This window comes from Gastrolobium bilobum, unplaced genomic scaffold, assembly GCF_033153095.1.
Source record: "Gastrolobium bilobum isolate Gb01-03AN ecotype WA unplaced genomic scaffold, APGP_CSIRO_Gbil_v1 utg53931, whole genome shotgun sequence".
Taxonomy (NCBI): domain Eukaryota; kingdom Viridiplantae; phylum Streptophyta; class Magnoliopsida; order Fabales; family Fabaceae; genus Gastrolobium; species Gastrolobium bilobum.
In genome coordinates, this window is record NW_026895960.1 from 24 (window position 1) to 18,824 (window position 18,801).

An 18,801-nucleotide genomic window follows, 5' to 3' on the forward strand; every position below is an offset into this window, starting at 1 on the left:
GCATGCTTTCTTTATAATAGTTAAATTATGATTAAATATAATTGAATTGGCATTAAAACATAAGATGAAAATGATTAATTTTAGCTTAGTGAATGGACTTTGTTGAGTCAAATAATAAAGATGACATTCTCTTCGCCAAATATTAGTTTCTGAAATGAGTCTAATTATGAACTGTGATTTTAAGAGCAAGACAATTATAGCGGGTCTTGTAAATTTGGTCTTTTTAAATCATCATTAGTATTAATCAAGGAGGGAAGCAGGGTCTCGAATTCGAATCCAGTGTATTTGTGTTAAAAACATGATAGCTAGAGTTTTGTGGTCCTGGTCCTATCCAGCTCGAATCGGATAAATCGAGTAATCGATGAATAATATAAAAAAGTAAAAATATTAACCAAGGAGAGTCTTGGCCAAGAACATATTGCACTTAATAATGGAGAGCTGAATTTAACAACAGATATCTTTCCAGGAATATACCAGCTTATGTTGCGTAGCAACACACTCTTCAGGGTAGATCTTACCGTCGACACAAGAAGTTCTATCTTCTCTTTCAGCCAAAAAGAAATTAATCTGACTACGATTATGGTCACTGTGATATGTGATTAGATGTGATTCCCTTTTTCGAAAAAAATTGTTCGTTAGCATCAAATCGTAGGCTAGATTGTTCACAAAATTGTATATATATATAAATATGTGGGGTCCATATGAACCCGTGTGAAGAGAAGAGAAAAAACAAAATATTAGCCACACACATTTTTATATGTGTATTTTGATAAACATTAGATAAAATTATCTAAACTAATTTTAGAAAATTTAAACCCTTTCCTTAATAGATAAGGATTACACTTGGAACGTGCATTTGAGACCAATGAAGTTCACATCAGAAATAACTCCGAAGCAGGGATAGTTGGTAGTTAATTGGTAGCATCCAATTATATACACAAGGCCACCAATCAAAATTCAACCACATTGAATGAAGGCCACCAATCATTTACTAAGAGGACAAGAACAGTAACGACTAGTAAAGTGTTATTATATAGAAAACTAGTAGTAAAAAATATTTCTTGAAATTATCACACTTTAATCTTTGATGTGACAGTTAATTAACACTAAGAGATGTATAAATAATATTACTAATGAAACATCAAGATCTGATTCAGATTTTTCATCAATAATTGCTTTATTCTTTGCTCCAAAGTGACTGAACAGTCACTCCTTCGTTTTATGTAATATTTTTGTAAATCTCTTTCCGTTTTCATCTATCATGGTTCATTATATTATATATCCCACCATCCAAATACAACATGAGTAGAGTTACATTGAGCAGGCTAATATAGAGAGTAGAGTCTCTGAAACAACAGAAATACAACATGAGCATTCCAAGTGTGCTAGTTTTACCAGGTCCAGCTCAAGGACATGTCTATCCCATGATGAACTTCTCGCAAAAGTTGGTTGAGAATGGATGCAAAGTCTATTTTGTGAACACAGACTTCAACCATAAGCGAGTTGTGAGTTCCATGGTTGAGCAACAAGAAAGCCTTGATGAATCACTGGTAAAGTTGGTTTCAATCCCAGATGGTTTAAGACCTGAGGATGACAGAACAGATTTTGTCAAGTTATTTGATGCTATACTAAGCACCATGCCTTCTATGCTTCAGAGGAAAATAGAAGAAATTCATTTGTATGGTGAGGATAGAATCAGCTGTATAGTTGCAGATGTGAATATGGGATGGGCTTTGAATGTTGGGAACAAGTTGGGAATCAAAGGAGCTCTCTTCTGGCCTGCATCAGCTGCTATGTTTGCCTTTCAATGCAACATCCCTGCACTTATTGATAAAGGGATCATAGATTCTGATGGTAAGTAATAATATCATACTTCACTAGTCAGTTTTGTTTGGTTCTATTAATTACATCACTAACAAGTCACATATTCTGGTTGATTTATTAATTAATTATATATATATACATGTGGAGGGCATCAAGCCCAAAAAAAAAAAAAAAAAGAAGAAAAGAAATAGCAACATAAACTAAACACCTACATAGGTGGAAACGGTGGAAGATATCCTTCCTAAGTGATTAATGTCTTCTAACAGATGGGGAGACATCCAAGTAGGAGCATCATGGTAGACTTCGAGACCTTTATTCCTAGATAAGGCAGTTTGGGCTAACTTATGGGCGCAGCAATTGGACTTTCGATAACTAATATGCTAATAGAACTAATTTTAATCACCATTACCTAACATCACTTCATGCATTTGCTTATAGCTTGATATATGTGTATACTGTTAGATTTTTTATAATTATTGTAGCCCCCAATGAATTGTATTTATTTTTTTGTTTTTATAAAAATGGGTTAAGTCGTGATTCTTATGAGGGTGCAGTATAGAACCTGCTTAATTCAGTGATCCTTTTGTTTGGATTTGAATATTTGTAAACTGATTAGTGTGGGTAATAGTGTAGGCCTAACTCATAGGCTCATGATGAGAAAGGGACTAGGGTTAATAAATTTGGTTAGATCCCCTTTGCATCCTTATATGTTGAAAAAGAAAAACAACCGCTCTACAACTTGCCTTATCAACAGTTGTGATAAGGGAGTGGTGTAAACTGTAGAGAAAGATCCTGGCCCTTCAACCTTTGCAGGAATACCGGAGTAAGCACTACAACTGAGATATCAAGGATTATGTCGTTAACAAGTAAGTCTAAACGCTTTTGATGTTTTAATTTCATATAATCTTATTTTGTGATTTCTTACATTTGGTATCAAAGTCTAGATTACATGATTTATGACACAGTATTGGTTGATTAAACATGAGTATATCTTTGGGATTGAACCAGTTTCCCTCGTGTTCTTGAATGTATAATTTAAATAAGGAAAAATTAAACCCAAAATTACAGGATATTATTTTGAATTTATTTTATCATGAATTTTGACGAGAGAAATTCAAAATTAAAGTCACCGTTAAGATTTCAAATCTAATTCCTAATTCCACTAATTATTGTGCGTGGTAATTCAATGTTTTCATGCTCATGTTATAATTGAAATATTAAATTATAATAATGAATGATATCTACGTGTCTAGGGTCTTTCCAAAGTTAATAGAATTGAAACGTGTCAAGTAGAGGTGTCAAAGTGGGCTGCCCGTCCCGCCCCAGCCCGTCAAAAAGTGGGTTGGCCCGACCCACCCCGCCTTTGAAGATGGGCTAGATATCTCAGCCCGCCCCGCCCCATTTGGGCGGGCCGGGCGGGCTGTCCGCCAAGCCCGTGACATTTTACACTAAAAGTTAAAAAAAAAAAAAAAAATAGCCCGGGCACTCTTGGCGAACAGCGGATTTGAGAAACTCAGCCCGCCCCGCCCATTTGGTGGGCGGGGCAGGCCAGCCCGGCGGGCTCGGCTCATTTTGCCAGCTCTAATGACAAGCATGTGTGATGTATTGACAGCAAATTAGTAAAATTCATAATTCCTTATTGTTTTTCCTTATTTTCAATTTGACTGCCTTAGATGGTTTGAATGGTTCTCTTAGTAATTACGACAGGGAATTTCATGATTATGGAGGAAGAGAATTTGTTTGTATTCTAAGATTTCAATGCATATGGAAATCTTGTTATCATTGATTTTGAATAAATAAATAGTTTTTATTTATTTATTTACTTATTCACTTATCTATTATAACATTTGTTAGTTTATTAATCTTCGTGGAAATATCATGACCTTATTTCTAAATCATTTGGAATGATTGTTCGTTATATAAGAGAGTTCACAACATCAAAGACACACGTACTTATATATATGTATTTAGTCAAATTTATTATTATTATTTGATTTGAAACCCTTGTTGGATTTGACTGAACGTTTTGAAGATATATCTTTATGTTTGTGATTCTAGGTCAATGAAAATATTTGGATAAAAATAAATACATTATCCTTCGTGTTTTTATTTTTAGTTTGAAATTATTTGGAATGAATAGTTTAAAATAAAAGTTATTTGATAGTCATGGGGTTACATCACACTTAACATGAATAAAAATGCATGAATCCATGATAGCTTTGACGAATACTACTTCATTTAAAGTTAGACATTATTTATGGATGCAACTTATTTCTTTGGTGGTTGATCATTTGATTGGTGGGGAAGAAGACCTATTTGGATGTTTTAAGTGACGCTCATCTGTGGGCTATGGTGCATGAGGCACTTGTCAGCCCAATAGTGACCTAATTTTACCAAATATTAGTTGTGTGAAGTTATAATTAATTATAATTTTATGATATATTTAAAATAAAAAATTTATTGCAATAAATATCCTTTTTGGGAAAGTGATAAACCGTATATGATTGCTATAATATATTTTTTGTTTATTATGGTGCATGTTTTCGCTTGAATTGTTTGAGTACAAAATTTTTTTGCAAATGTTATTATCTTTGATTCATTATCAGTAGAGATGTTGTACTTTCTTGTGGACTGAATTATGGTTTTGGGCAAGAGAAAATTAATTTCTGTAAAAGTTTTCATGAATTACTATGGGTAATTAACACCAAAGTGAGATTACTTATATTGGTTTGGGAAAATTTCTTTGCAAAATTGAGGAATGCTTATGGTTATTTCATGCAATTTCCTACCCAAATGGGGTGATTGTGTGTTATAACTACGAACTTGTGAACTTGTTTAGGATGAAGTTATTGGAGAATACATCTCTGAAGCCAGTGTATGCTCACTGAGCAGATTTTCTTTGAGGTTGTAGATGATGAAGTTATTGGATGCTTATTGATCTAGGAATCTATCTGCCCAAAGGGGATGGATTTTCAAAAACTCAATGTTGTACTTAATGATTAACTTATCCAAGGTTCTAGCCTTGGTTTATACCTTGGTTTGCGCATTCTGCCCAAAGGGGTATGTACTGTTAAGTTGGCCTTGTTATGACAACCTGTTATGCTCATTAATTAACTCATCCGGTGTTCTGACCTTGGTTAGTACATTGTTCCCAAAGGAAAATGTACTATTATGTTGGCCTCATTATCTTGTTTTAATTGAAGGTATATATTTTCCTCTAATTTATTCTAATGCATTCGTATTTTTCCTTAAATTATATTTTTTTATTAATTTTTCTTTCAATCAATTTGTAAGTGTCTTTAAATAATTTCTTGTTCAATGTTCTTGAAATACATATTTTAACTTTTGACAAACATAAATGTTTATGTTCCTTTTTTCATATTTTAATTAATGAAAAATTATTATAGATTATGGTGGTTATAATCCTAGTAATTACTCGCTAATTTAGCGTAGATTTTACGTGCTTTGTCAATGAAGAATTTGATTAGTGAACTAAGGTATATAATTGCTGATATTAGGGATTCGAATTTGTGACAAAAATTGTAGTTTGGTAAATGCAATATGAATTTTGAAAAAATAGGTTATAATGATTTTCATATTATTTGGGCATGATTTTTTGGAGCATTATTTGTGAATTGTTAGAGTTCTTTATTGATTAAAAAAATTATTGTTTGCAATTATCTGCCTAAAGTGGTTACTGTATGCAGCAATTTTTTGAAACTTACAAGAAGATAAAATTTTATATAATATGAAATAATTGTGTATTGTATACTCTGGCCAAATGAGAGTTTATAATATGTTAAGTATTTCCATAAAGTTACTTTATTGCCTATAATTAATATCATTTCATTTATGTAATAAATATGATTTTAATATGAATGATAACAATGCCATAATATAATTAGTTATTGGATTAAATTAAGATGAATGGAGATGACATCTAGATTTTTCTTTATGAATTTTGATCTTGATAGGGCATTGTGTTAAAGTTAGCACATGCTCGGTTCTAGTGAACCGTGGATTTATACCGTAAAGGTATACACTAAGAGATATCTAATAAAGAGATATCTTATTGGCTTAAAGCCAATGTACCAATCACTGTGCACAGACAATAGGCTTATAGCCAAGACGTGGGTGTGTGCACAATGTTAGCAGCAATAGTAAATAGGTCAAAAGTGTGTACCTGGGGTCTTTAGCCTCTTATTTATAGTGTTTACCTTTGTGGATTTGGGCTTTAGATATCCCTTGATTGATATAATAGCTGCCTTATTTGTTGGGGATAAGGATCTTATTCTTTGATCCTCCTTGGATTATGTTATTGTGATAAGATTGTGATAGATCCTGATCTCTTATTGGATATGTGGTTGAGATATGGATCAAATCTATAGGTCCGCAGTTCGGAAGCTTGGACTGTCGGGGTGTAGAAGCTTAATTAACATGTCGATCATGCCGAGATATCATCTTGAGTCCGCAGTGGGTTTTGGGGCAGTTTGCTCTTCCCTAGACTTATCCTTGTCTCTGACTTACAGGGGCCATGTTTGTGCTTCAGCTGTTTAAAGTCTAAACTTGGCCGAGGTAGAGGTTTTAAGGTGTGTGTCGAGGTCTAATGACGCACTCTGCCATGGGTCGTATAAGTTCAACATTTATTCAAGGCCGATCTTGTTGGTGATGTTGAGTGACTTTGTTGTCAAGGACGTTCCTTTGCCAGTTACATCGACATGACTCTTCACCTTTTCCTACTTGATGGTTACGCTTTTCCACGTGTCATTAATCAATTGGTAGTTTCAACGTTGTAGAGCATGAGTCGTCCTGGATCTTTGCAGGTCATAATGACATGCATTTAATGTTCCCTGCAAAATGACTCTTTTACCTCTTGGTTTTTCAGTTTTCGCACCCATCAGTTTCTCTTCACATATTTTTCCCTTTTAAGTTTTCCCTCAGTAGCTTTCATTCTCATTTCGAATCTCTGGCTTGCATTTCTTGCTTTCCAGGTTTTTTGGAGCATTTCCTGCATTCTCTCTGCAGTTTCTGCGTGTTCACCCTACTCTTTAATCATAAATAGGTACCTCTTAAACATTTTCTTCCTTTAAGTCTTTTCTACTTTTGGCGTTTGATATTGAAAGTTTTTGAAATTCAAGCCATTCTTTTACTTTAAACTTCTTGGGGGATTTTGTATTTGGTGGTCCTGGGGCTCTTTTGCCGTGAGAGCCCCTTCTCCTCCCCCTTTTAGGTACTGTGAAGAGCTTTTGTTTAGCCTCTAATATTTAGGGGTAGAAATGAGTGTTCCTAAGCAAAGTTCTAGCTCAGATACTGACCGAGATGGAGATAATGAAGAAGTTCAAGAGGAAAAGGCCTTAATCCATAAAATGCCTAGGGAGGTTCATTACTGGCTTTATGGTGAGGAGTATAATGAGGAAGAGAAACTACAAATGCTTCTCTGTAACCATCGAGCTGGAAGCAGAAAACGGAGATCGAATCTCTCTGAAAAAGGATAGGGTCGAACCACATTGACGAGGGGAGGACATGGTCGAACCATATCGACGAGGGAAGGACAGGATCAAACCACATCGATGAGGGGAAGTCTGAACATACAAAGTCAATCTCCTCATATCAATAATGTTTTGGGCTGAGGTGGACTCTATTAAGTCTCAGCCTTGGTCATATGTTCCACGACAAGCTCCTCCCATCTTCTCGATGTCGTGGAATCAAAAAAATTTCCCCTAGTTCCTTCTATGAGTTCTAAATCGATTTTAGATCGAATTTCGCGCATTGAGCTTAGTGATAGTTCTTCCATCTTGTCTTCTTTTTAGTTGGACCTTTCAAATTTTCTTGTCCCCGCACTTGTACTGGCTCCTTTTTCGACTTCGGGTCAAGTCCCGCACATTGAGCTTGATAAACAATTAAATAACAATTTTAACACAAGGAACAGATCCACTGTTCCATTATTAAATAGTTATGTTCTCAACTCAAGACTTAACCCTTCCGAATTTGTTCAAGTCTTTTCACTGCCAACTCTGATTCCTAAGCTTATGGAATAAATGGCTCACAAGTTTTTATATTCCTATGGCTCCCTTGACTCCAAAAGTTACTAAGTTCAGAACCTTTAAAGAACGAGGTGGTCCCTTATTTCGAAGGAAACCATTAAGATTGTTTCCACAACCTACCATTCTCCTATGATTAAGTTGTTTGAAATCCCTTCCTTAAGGAAGTTCCTTTCTCAGTTTGCGTTCAATTTCCATTGATACCCAAAGAGTTAAAATCACTTAAATCACATAAATACAAAAGCTTCAGTACAAGAGTTTTGAACATAGTTTTTTAAGAATTTCACAGTTCTTCGATTCCAAAATAATTTAGTCCATGGCTGAAAACATAAACATATATTTCAATCTGAAATCCCATAGATCCGAGATTCATTTTGAAGATAACGAGTAGAAGAGAAGAGAAATAACAAACATATATTAATAAGAAACAACTTTACACTACAAAGAAATAAAATATAGAAGTATGGAGATTGCTCGTGAGGAGTCTCAAATGGTGAAACGAAATGAGGAAAGAGTTGTTGTCACTTAGCTTATTGTTAAAACTATACAAACAGAATACAGAAACTTCAACTACACTAGGTGATCTTTTCTTAAGGAATTCGATGGTTTCTTCGTGTGGGATTCTTCTATTTATAAGCTGAAAGAATGGATGTCAATCTTATGATTCTTCTTCATATGTTCCTTGATTGTATAGAGAGGCGATGGACTAGTACTCTGACAAGTGAAGCAAGTTGTTTGATGGGATGGCTTATGGTTGAGAATGGCCTTCTTGTTCTGAGACCCCCATGCTTGCTTTTTCTCTAATCCAATTAGCACACTTCGTTCTCTGCTGTACATGTTTCCTCCTGCTTGATTGTTGTACTCCTTTTCTTCTTTTTAGAAGCTTCTTTTCAACCTTTCCTGCAAAGGAGTCAGAGAAGAGGTTATTGGAGCATGTGTACAAATAAGTCAAATTGTTCCCTTTTTCTTTCATTTATCAGCTGATTACATCATCATTTGTTCCCTTTGTTCTCAGGGTCTGGGAACGTGTTTTTATACCAAAAATTGGTTACTAGTTGACGGAATGGATGGAATTTTACCATCAAAATGGGCATGAATGAGAATGATTTTTTGTCCCATCACCTACCATGCATGGTCCCCTTCTTTTTCTTTTTATTTAATGTATATACAGCTCGAAATGGAATCTTCCATCATTTTACCCGGTCTTTTAAGAATTTTAAGGATCACTTTTTCAATGTGGCAGTTCATTCTGGATTTCATCCTTGGTTTACTGTTGAAATGCTTGAAGATGGGGATTTATCAGCCCGATTTGAACTTTATTGGAGTATGAACCATTATCTCAAGCAATCAAATGATTATTCGACCCGTGAGTCTTCACTTTTTTATGCAGAGCGACTCAGTTTCACTGTCCTAAAGGCATATGTCAAGGAATATGTCATTCTTGACTTAGGTCGGATGGTGGATAAGTTTGGGGATGATCTCCTCGAAGAATTTGGCATGTTATCCCGGGTTTTTCGGGTTTCTTTTAAGTCTTTTTTACTGTCTTTTGATCGATTGTACTTCCTTTTGGAGTCTATACAATGGGCTCCGACTATAAGAAATTTTTAAAAAAGAAGGCCTCGTCTAGAGGAAAGTTAATTGAAGCTGACCCTATTGGCGAGGATCAAAAGAAAAGACGACTTGACCTTGCGGGTGATAGTTTAACCACTGGGGCCGTAACTACCCATGTTGTCATTTCTCAGGTTACTCCGTCTCTACCTCTGCCTCCGCCTTCCAGCGCTCCCTTTGGGGATGCTGTGTTTTTAGAGCCTAGGGAATTATGGAAGATTGGAGTTTTTGATTGTCCCTGCACTGGCTTGAAGCCTCCTCCTCAATTGATGGGAGGTTCACCCCTTACTGCTGACATGCGGGCTATGTTAGGTCGGATGGAAGATGAGTCATTAATGATGACTTCTATGATCCAATATTTTTAGGATCTCCATCAGAGGATCAACTTATCCAACGCTTCCAGTTCAGCACTTTCTGCTAAGGTGGATGAGCTCTCCAAGTTTAGGGAAGAGCTTTTGAAGTCAAAGGCCGACTTAGAGGTTAGGGTTCAGGACCTCAGTTCCCAACTGGCCAAGGCCGAGGATAATTTGAAAGTGGCCAACCTTTCTGAAGAGGTTTTGAACAAAGAAGCCGAGCTTACAACTCTGCAGGCTGATTATGAAGAGGCACGGGCCATGTTGGAGAACAAGGCCATATAATCTTTCGACAATGTTATTCATCAGGCCCAGGTTTTAAACTTGGGTCTCATTGTCGATGGTATGGATGTCTCTTATATTGTGAAGGATGGTTCCAATGTCCTTGGGATTCCAGATTTCAGCGAGATTCAAGGGGACGTTGAGGCCAGCGTTGATGCAGAAAGATTCTAGCCCAAGTTTTTGTACTTTTTGTTTTTGGGGACTTTAGTCCCCTTTTTGGGTGTGTAATTGTAGTGTCGGGTTTTCCGAATTTTAACTTGTTAATTATCCTGCACTTTCATTTTATCGTGTTTTCGTTATGCTTTATATTTATGGTCTAGATTCTAATTTTCGATATTTAAGTCATTACTTTTGGGTTTGGCTTCATTGTCGGGACCTTTTTAATTCTCTTTACAATGGTTGGCTTCTTTATCGAGCTGACCTTCTTATAGTCTTGCATTTTGTACCTCGTTCTTGGACGAGGTAGTCATTTTACGCCGAGATATTGGTCATGGCAGACCTGGCCTTTTATAGTCGATGTCCTATTAAAGGTTCTAAACGCATATGCAAATGATAAATTAATGATAAATTCATCCTTCACTGATAATGATAAAGACTTTACATAAGGATGCGTCATAGTGAAGGATTTATAGTTATATCCCACTTAAGCGCCTAAGAAATGGAAAAACAACGACTGGTCTTAGTATGTGCATCTTATTTTCTTGAAAATGTAAATGCTAACTACTATGGATTTCGTCCCCAAGGTTTAAGCTCGGGTGACTGTTTTATTTGCTTGAAAATGTAAATCCTAATTACGAATCTCGCCCTTGGTTTCTTGAACTCGGGCATCGAGCCTAGCTATAGTAAGCCTTCAGCTTGTCCGCGTTCCAAGTCCTCTTTATAGGTTTCTTTGAGAGTGTTTCTAGGATATAAACCTCCTCTTCTAGGTTTTCTTTCACCCGGTGTGGGCCTTCCCAATTTTTGACGAACTTACCATCTTTGGCATTCTTGTTGCTGACGTCCGCCCTTCTCAATACAAAGTCTCCTTTTTTGAAAGATCGAGGTTTGCCATTGTTGTTGTATTGAGCTACAGTGAGGCGTTTAGCCATCATATTTTTATATTTGGCATTTTCGCGCTGTTCGTCAAGCAAATTGAGCTTCACACTTAGTGCCTCCTCATTTTCTTCTTTGCTCCCTTCCAACCTCTGCATTCTTCGCCATGATGATTCCCAATTTCAACTGGAATCATGGGCTCCAACCATAAGTCCATAATAGCACATAATTAACGTAAAGAGTATACTCGACATGTTTTTTAGTGGGAGGGATATAATTGATTTTTTGTGATCTTGAAGTTATTATGGAGTTGGTGGGAGATATTTGCTTAGTTTTTGACGTCGGGATATGAGTTTGTTTTGAAATAAACTTTCTATAAGGCCCCCTCATAAAGGATTTTGAATTTCAAATCCTATTTGGATCACATTGGATTTTATTTTTATTTTGGTGATGGAAAAATAATGTTAAATTCTCCTGTTATTAATTGGCTTTGAATTTTATTTATTAATTTTTGTGGATGACTTTGTTGTTAAGCATTTTGACCAACTCTCTAACCAAAAGACTTAGCCCATGGTATTTAAAATGTGTGTGAAGAACATGGGTTTTTGAGTTCCTTTGATTTAGTTGATTAGTGGGAGTTTGAATTAGTTGTTATTTTCTTGTCGTGTTCAACCATTTATTTTGGATAATTGAAGTTTGGTTGACAAACAAATTTTATTTTGAACAATTGATAAGGATTTGAGTTTTGTTATTGTATATATTGAGTACATGTATTTATGTTTATCAATTGTAAAATATTTTGGAACTCAGTGTCGTTGGGACCACTATGCCTGTAGTTGACACACTATTGGAGTTTGAGGCATGATAATAAGATTTTGGAACTTAGTGTCGTTAGGACCACCATATCTATTGTTGACACTATTTTCGAGTTTGAGGCATGATAATAAGATTTTGAAACTCAGTGTCGTTGGGACCATCATGTGTGTGGTTGACACTATATGAGAGTTCGAGACATAATAGTACTATGAAATTGAGTGTTGTTAGAACCATTTGGCCCGTGGACCACACTATATTTGATTGCATGATGGTTTTTTGATAAACCATGAAATTCCTCTGGCTTAAAGGAACTTGAGAGAAATTTAATGACTAATAGAGAAAATAGTAGTTTGGTTGTTGTTGGATCATATTGGCATGCTATTTTCTTGCTACACTCCACAGTAATGACTAGTCGACAGAGTCAAATAACATTTGTGACCATGGAAAGTCTTACATCAGTAAAGAATATAATCACCGCCTGATTTATTGTTATTTGACTTTAGTTGGATGAAGTCATATTCAGATGTCGCACTTTGACTCATGTGTTTTCTTAAAATGTGGCCACATTATAAAATTAGTCCTTAGTCCGAGAGTCGTATTCACATAACTTGTTTTCCTTTAAAAATTAAAATTACACATTTGATTTTTCCCAGATGGGAGAATGTTAGGGTTTTTATAATTATTGTGGGTTGATATCAATTGCATTTATTCTTTTATTTTTATAAAAATAGGATAAGTCATGATCCATATGGGAGTGCAGTATAAAGTCTGCTTAATTGAGTGATCCATTTGTTTGGACTTAAATATCTGTAAACTCATTAGTGTGAGTAACAGTGTAGGCCTAACTCATAGACCCGTGATGGGAACGGGACAAGGGTTAACAAGTTTGACTAGGTCCCCTCTGCATTCACGGTACGTGGAAAAACAGTCGTTCCACAACTTGCTCCGTCGACAGTTGTGATAAGGGATTGGTGTGAACTGTAGAGGAATATCATTGTCCTTCAACCTTTGTAGGAATAGCAGAGCAAGCACTACAATTGAGATATCAAGAATCATGTGGTCAACAAGTAGACCTAAATCTTTAGGTATTCTAATTTCATATAATCCTATTTGTGATTTCTTACATATATTGCTTATGTTTCATTTAGAAAATATTTTTTAGTTAGAATTAGTTACGCAGAATGAGAATTAAATTGAGCTAACATGCTTGTAAACTTTTGAACTGAAAAAATAGTTTCTATTAATTTATTTTTCACTGTATTTTACAGCTTATTTTGTTTTGTTTTTCACTGCAGGATTACCAATCACTAAAAAGACATTTCGGATATCACCAACTATGCCTGTGATGGACACAGAGACTCTTTTTTGGTCGAATGTGGCTGACTCAATAAATCTTAAGAAAATAGTTAATTCTTTGAAGTACTGCGCAGGAACTACACATTTGACAGAGTGGTGGCTTTGCAACACCACGTATGAACTTGAACCTGGTGCATTGTCCTTTGTTCCGAAGCTCCTACCAGTTGGTCCATTGTTGAGAAGTTATGACAATAAAAATGTAAATGCAAGATCAATTGGTCAGTTCTGGGAAGAAGATTTGTCCTGCATGAGTTGGCTTGATCAACAACCTCATCATACTGTGTTGTATGTTGCCTTCGGTAGTTTTACTCTTTTGGATCAAAACCAATTCAATGAACTAGCACTTGGACTAGACCTTACCAATAGACCTTTTCTTTGGGTTGTGCGTCAAGATTCCAATTGTACCAATAAGATAGCATACCCCAATGAATTCATAGGCAGTCAAGGCAAGATAGTTTCATGGGCTCCACAACAAAAGGTGTTAAGGCACCCTGCCATAGCTTGTTTTGTTAGCCATTGTGGTTGGAATTCAACCATGGAAGGTTTTTCTAATGGGGTGCCCTTCTTGTGCTGGCCTTATTTTTCTGACCAATTTTTTAACAAAAAATACATTTGTGATGAGTTGAAAGTTGGACTTGGATTTGACTCAGATGAAAATGGATTGGTGTCACGCTTGGAGATAAAAACAAAAGTGGACCAACTTCTTAGTGATGAGAACATAAGATCAAGTTCCCTGATGCTAAAGGAGAAGGTAACATGCAACATAGCAGAAGGAAGTCGCTCTTCAGAGAATTTTAACAGGTTTGTCAAGTGGCTGAAAGAATGAGGATTGGCCATATAGCTTGTTTGCTTTTGCAAATTCAGTTTAATTTGCAAATTATATCCATTTCCTTATTTGAATTTTCATATTTCCCTAATTGGAACCGTGACATTTTCATAAAGAAATCGTTGTATGGCATGCTTTCTTTATAATAGTTAAATTATGATTAAATATAATTGAATTGGCATTAAAACATAAGATGAAAATGATTAATTTTAGCTTAGTGAATGGACTTTGTTGAGTCAAATAATAAAGATGACATTCTCTTCGCCAAATATTAGTTTCTGAAATGAGTCTAATTATGAACTGTGATTTTAAGAGCAAGACAATTATAGCGGGTCTTGTAAATTTGGTCTTTTTAAATCATCATTAGTATTAATCAAGGAGGGAACGCAGGGTCTCGAATTCGAATCCAGTGTATTTGTGTTAAAAACATGATAGCTAGAGTTTTGTGGTCCTGGTCCTATCCAGCTCGAATCGGATAAATCGAGTAATCGATGAATAATATAAAAAAGTAAAAATATTAACCAAGGAGAGTCTTGGCCAAGAACATATTGCACTTAATAATGGAGAGCTGAATTTAACAACAGATATCTTTCCAGGAATATACCAGCTTATGTTGCGTAGCAACACACTCTTCAGGGTAGATCTTACCGTCGACACAAGAAGTTCTATCTTCTCTTTCAGCCAAAAAGAAATTAATCTGACTACGATTATGGTCACTGTGATATGTGATTAGATGTGATTCCCTTTTTCGAAAAAAATTGTTCGTTAGCATCAAATCGTAGGCTAGAATGTTCACCAAAATGTATATATATAAAAATATGTGGGGTCCATATGAACCCGTGTGAAGAGAAGAGAAAAAACAAAATATTAGCCACACACATTTTTATATGTGTATTTTGATAAACATTAGATAAAATTATCTAAACTAATTTTAGAAAATTTAAACCCTTTCCTTAATAGATAAGGATTACACTTGGAACGTGCATTTGAGACCAATGAAGTTCACATCAGAAATAACTCCGAAGCAGGGATAGTTGGTAGTTAATTGGTAGCATCCAATTATATACACAAGGCCACCAATCAAAATTCAACCACATTGAATGAAGGCCACCAATCATTTACTAAGAGGACAAGAACAGTAACGACTAGTAAAGTGTTATTATATAGAAAACTAGTAGTAAAAAATATTTCTTGAAATTATCACACTTTAATCTTTGATGTGACAGTTAATTAACACTAAGAGATGTATAAATAATATTACTAATGAAACATCAAGATCTGATTCAGATTTTTCATCAATAATTGCTTTATTCTTTGCTCCAAAGTGACTGAACAGTCACTCCTTCGTTTTATGTAATATTTTTGTAAATCTCTTTCCGTTTTCATCTATCATGGTTCATTATATTATATATCCCACCATCCAAATACAACATGAGTAGAGTTACATTGAGCAGGCTAATATAGAGAGTAGAGTCTCTGAAACAACAGAAATACAACATGAGCATTCCAAGTGTGCTAGTTTTACCAGGTCCAGCTCAAGGACATGTCTATCCCATGATGAACTTCTCGCAAAAGTTGGTTGAGAATGGATGCAAAGTCTATTTTGTGAACACAGACTTCAACCATAAGCGAGTTGTGAGTTCCATGGTTGAGCAACAAGAAAGCCTTGATGAATCACTGGTAAAGTTGGTTTCAATCCCAGATGGTTTAAGACCTGAGGATGACAGAACAGATTTTGTCAAGTTATTTGATGCTATACTAAGCACCATGCCTTCTATGCTTCAGAGGAAAATAGAAGAAATTCATTTGTATGGTGAGGATAGAATCAGCTGTATAGTTGCAGATGTGAATATGGGATGGGCTTTGAATGTTGGGAACAAGTTGGGAATCAAAGGAGCTCTCTTCTGGCCTGCATCAGCTGCTATGTTTGCCTTTCAATGCAACATCCCTGCACTTATTGATAAAGGGATCATAGATTCTGATGGTAAGTAATAATATCATACTTCACTAGTCAGTTTTGTTTGGTTCTATTAATTACATCACTAACAAGTCACATATTCTGGTTGATTTATTAATTAATTATATATATATACATGTGGAGGGCATCAAGCCCAAAAAAAAAAAAAAAAAAGAAGAAAAGAAATAGCAACATAAACTAAACACCTACATAGGTGGAAACGGTGGAAGATATCCTTCCTAAGTGATTAATGTCTTCTAACAGATGGGGAGACATCCAAGTAGGAGCATCATGGTAGACTTCGAGACCTTTATTCCTAGATAAGGCAGTTTGGGCTAACTTATGGGCGCAGCAATTGGACTTTCGATAACTAATATGCTAATAGAACTAATTTTAATCACCATTACCTAACATCACTTCATGCATTTGCTTATAGCTTGATATATGTGTATACTGTTAGATTTTTTATAATTATTGTAGCCCCCAATGAATTGTATTTATTTTTTTGTTTTTATAAAAATGGGTTAAGTCGTGATTCTTATGAGGGTGCAGTATAGAACCTGCTTAATTCAGTGATCCTTTTGTTTGGATTTGAATATTTGTAAACTGATTAGTGTGGGTAATAGTGTAGGCCTAACTCATAGGCTCATGATGAGAAAGGGACTAGGGTTAATAAATTTGGTTAGATCCCCTTTGCATCCTTATATGTTGAAAAAGAAAAACAACCGCTCTACAACTTGCCTTATCAACAGTTGTGATAAGGGAGTGGTGTAAACTGTAGAGAAAGATCCTGGCCCTTCAACCTTTGCAGGAATACCGGAGTAAGCACTACAACTGAGATATCAAGGATTATGTCGTTAACAAGTAAGTCTAAACGCTTTTGATGTTTTAATTTCATATAATCTTATTTTGTGATTTCTTACATTTGGTATCAAAGTCTAGATTACATGATTTATGACACAGTATTGGTTGATTAAACATGAGTATATCTTTGGGATTGAACCAGTTTCCCTCGTGTTCTTGAATGTATAATTTAAATAAGGAAAAATTAAACCCAAAATTACAGGATATTATTTTGAATTTATTTTATCATGAATTTTGACGAGAGAAATTCAAAATTAAAGTCACCGTTAAGATTTCAAATCTAATTCCTAATTCCACTAATTATTGTGCGTGGTAATTCAATGTTTTCATGCTCATGTTATAATTGAAATATTAAATTATAATAATGAATGATATCTACGTGTCTAGGGTCTTTCCAAAGTTAATAGAATTGAAACGTGTCAAGTAGAGGTGTCAAAGTGGGCTGCCCGTCCCGCCCCAGCCCGTCAAAAAGCGGATTGGCCCGACCCACCCCGCCTTTGAAGATGGGCTAGATATCTCAGCCCGCCCCGCCCCATTTGGGCGGGCCGGGCGGGCTGTCCGCCAAGCCCGTGACATTTTACACTAAAAGTTAAAAAAAAAAAAAAAAAAATAGCCCGGGCAGGCTTGGCGAACAGCGGATTTGAGAAACTCAGCCCGCCCCGCCCATTTGGTGGGCGGGGCAGGCCAGCCCGGCGGGCTCGGCTCATTTTGCCAGCTCTAATGACAAGCATGTGTGATGTATTGACAGCAAATTAGTAAAATTCATAATTCCTTATTGTTTTTCCTTATTTTCAATTTGACTGCCTTAGATGGTTTGAATGGTTCTCTTAGTAATTACGACAGGGAATTTCATGATTATGGAGGAAGAGAATTTGTTTGTATTCTAAGATTTCAATGCATATGGAAATCTTGTTATCATTGATTTTGAATAAATAAATAGTTTTTATTTATTTATTTACTTATTCACTTATCTATTATAACATTTGTTAGTTTATTAATCTTCGTGGAAATATCATGACCTTATTTCTAAATCATTTGGAATGATTGTTCGTTATATAAGAGAGTTCACAACATCAAAGACACACGTACTTATATATATATATGTATTTAGTCAAATTTATTATTATTATTTGATTTGAAACCCTTGTTGGATTTGACTGAACGTTTTGAAGATATATCTTTATGTTTGTGATTCTAGGTCAATGAATTGGATAAAAATAAATACATTATCCTTCGTGTTTTTATTTTTAGTTTGAAATTATTTGGAATGAATAGTTTAAAATAAAAGTTATTTGATAGTCATGGGGTTACATCACACTTAACATGAATAAAAATGCATGAATCCATGATAGCTTTGACGAATACTACTTCATTTAAAGTTAGACATTTGAGATTACTTATATTGGTTTGGGAAAATTTCTTTGCAAAATTATTGGTTATTTCATGCAATTTCCTACCCAAATGGGGTGATTGTGTGTTATAACTGACTTGTGAACTTGTTTAGGATGAAGTTATTGGAGAATACATGAAGCCAGTGTATGCTGCTGAGCAGATTTTCTTTGAGGTTGTAGATGATGAAGTTATTGGATGCTTATTGATCTAGGAATCTATCTGCCCAAAGGGGATGGATTTTCAAAAACTCAATGTTGTACTTAATGATTAACTTATCTAAGGTTCTAGCCTTGGTTTATACCTTGGTTTGCGCATTCTGCCCAACGGGGGTATGTACTGTTAAGTTGGCCTTGTTATGACAACTTGTTATGCTCATTAATTAACTCATCCAGTATGTCCAACCTTGGTTAGTACATTGTTCCAAAGGAAAATGTACTATTATGTTGGTGT

General features: G+C 35.3%; 2 protein-coding genes across 5 annotated transcripts; both read left to right on the forward strand.

The window, feature by feature from the left end:
- The first annotated feature begins 1,177 nt into the window (after window positions 1–1,177).
- LOC133296974 (UDP-glycosyltransferase 83A1-like) lies at window positions 1,178–17,225 on the forward strand. 4 transcript variants are annotated; one of them, XR_009749583.1, is made up of 4 exons: window positions 1,178–1,854; window positions 13,252–14,113; window positions 15,593–16,122; window positions 16,360–17,225. XR_009749583.1 is itself a non-coding variant. In XM_061496020.1 (3 exons), the coding sequence occupies exons 1-3, from the start codon at window positions 1,368–1,370 to the stop codon at window positions 14,136–14,138; spliced, it is 1,269 nt and encodes a 422-aa protein (XP_061352004.1). In that variant the 5' UTR covers window positions 1,178–1,367; the 3' UTR covers window positions 14,139–14,299. The 4 variants fall into 4 exon arrangements, 2 of the variants coding, with proteins under 2 accessions (XP_061352004.1, XP_061352002.1); XR_009749584.1 differs by having other exon boundaries at window positions 16,848–17,224; XM_061496020.1 differs by lacking the exons at window positions 15,593–16,122; window positions 16,360–17,225 and having other exon boundaries at window positions 1,178–1,550; window positions 1,656–1,854; window positions 13,252–14,299.
- On the forward strand, window positions 15,636–18,562 carry LOC133296975 (UDP-glycosyltransferase 83A1-like). Its single transcript, XM_061496021.1, has 3 exons — window positions 15,636–16,122; window positions 17,769–17,833; window positions 18,464–18,562. Exons 1-3 carry the CDS (start codon window positions 15,636–15,638, stop codon window positions 18,560–18,562), a joined length of 651 nt encoding a protein of 216 aa, XP_061352005.1.
- The last annotated feature ends 239 nt before the right edge of the window (window positions 18,563–18,801 follow it).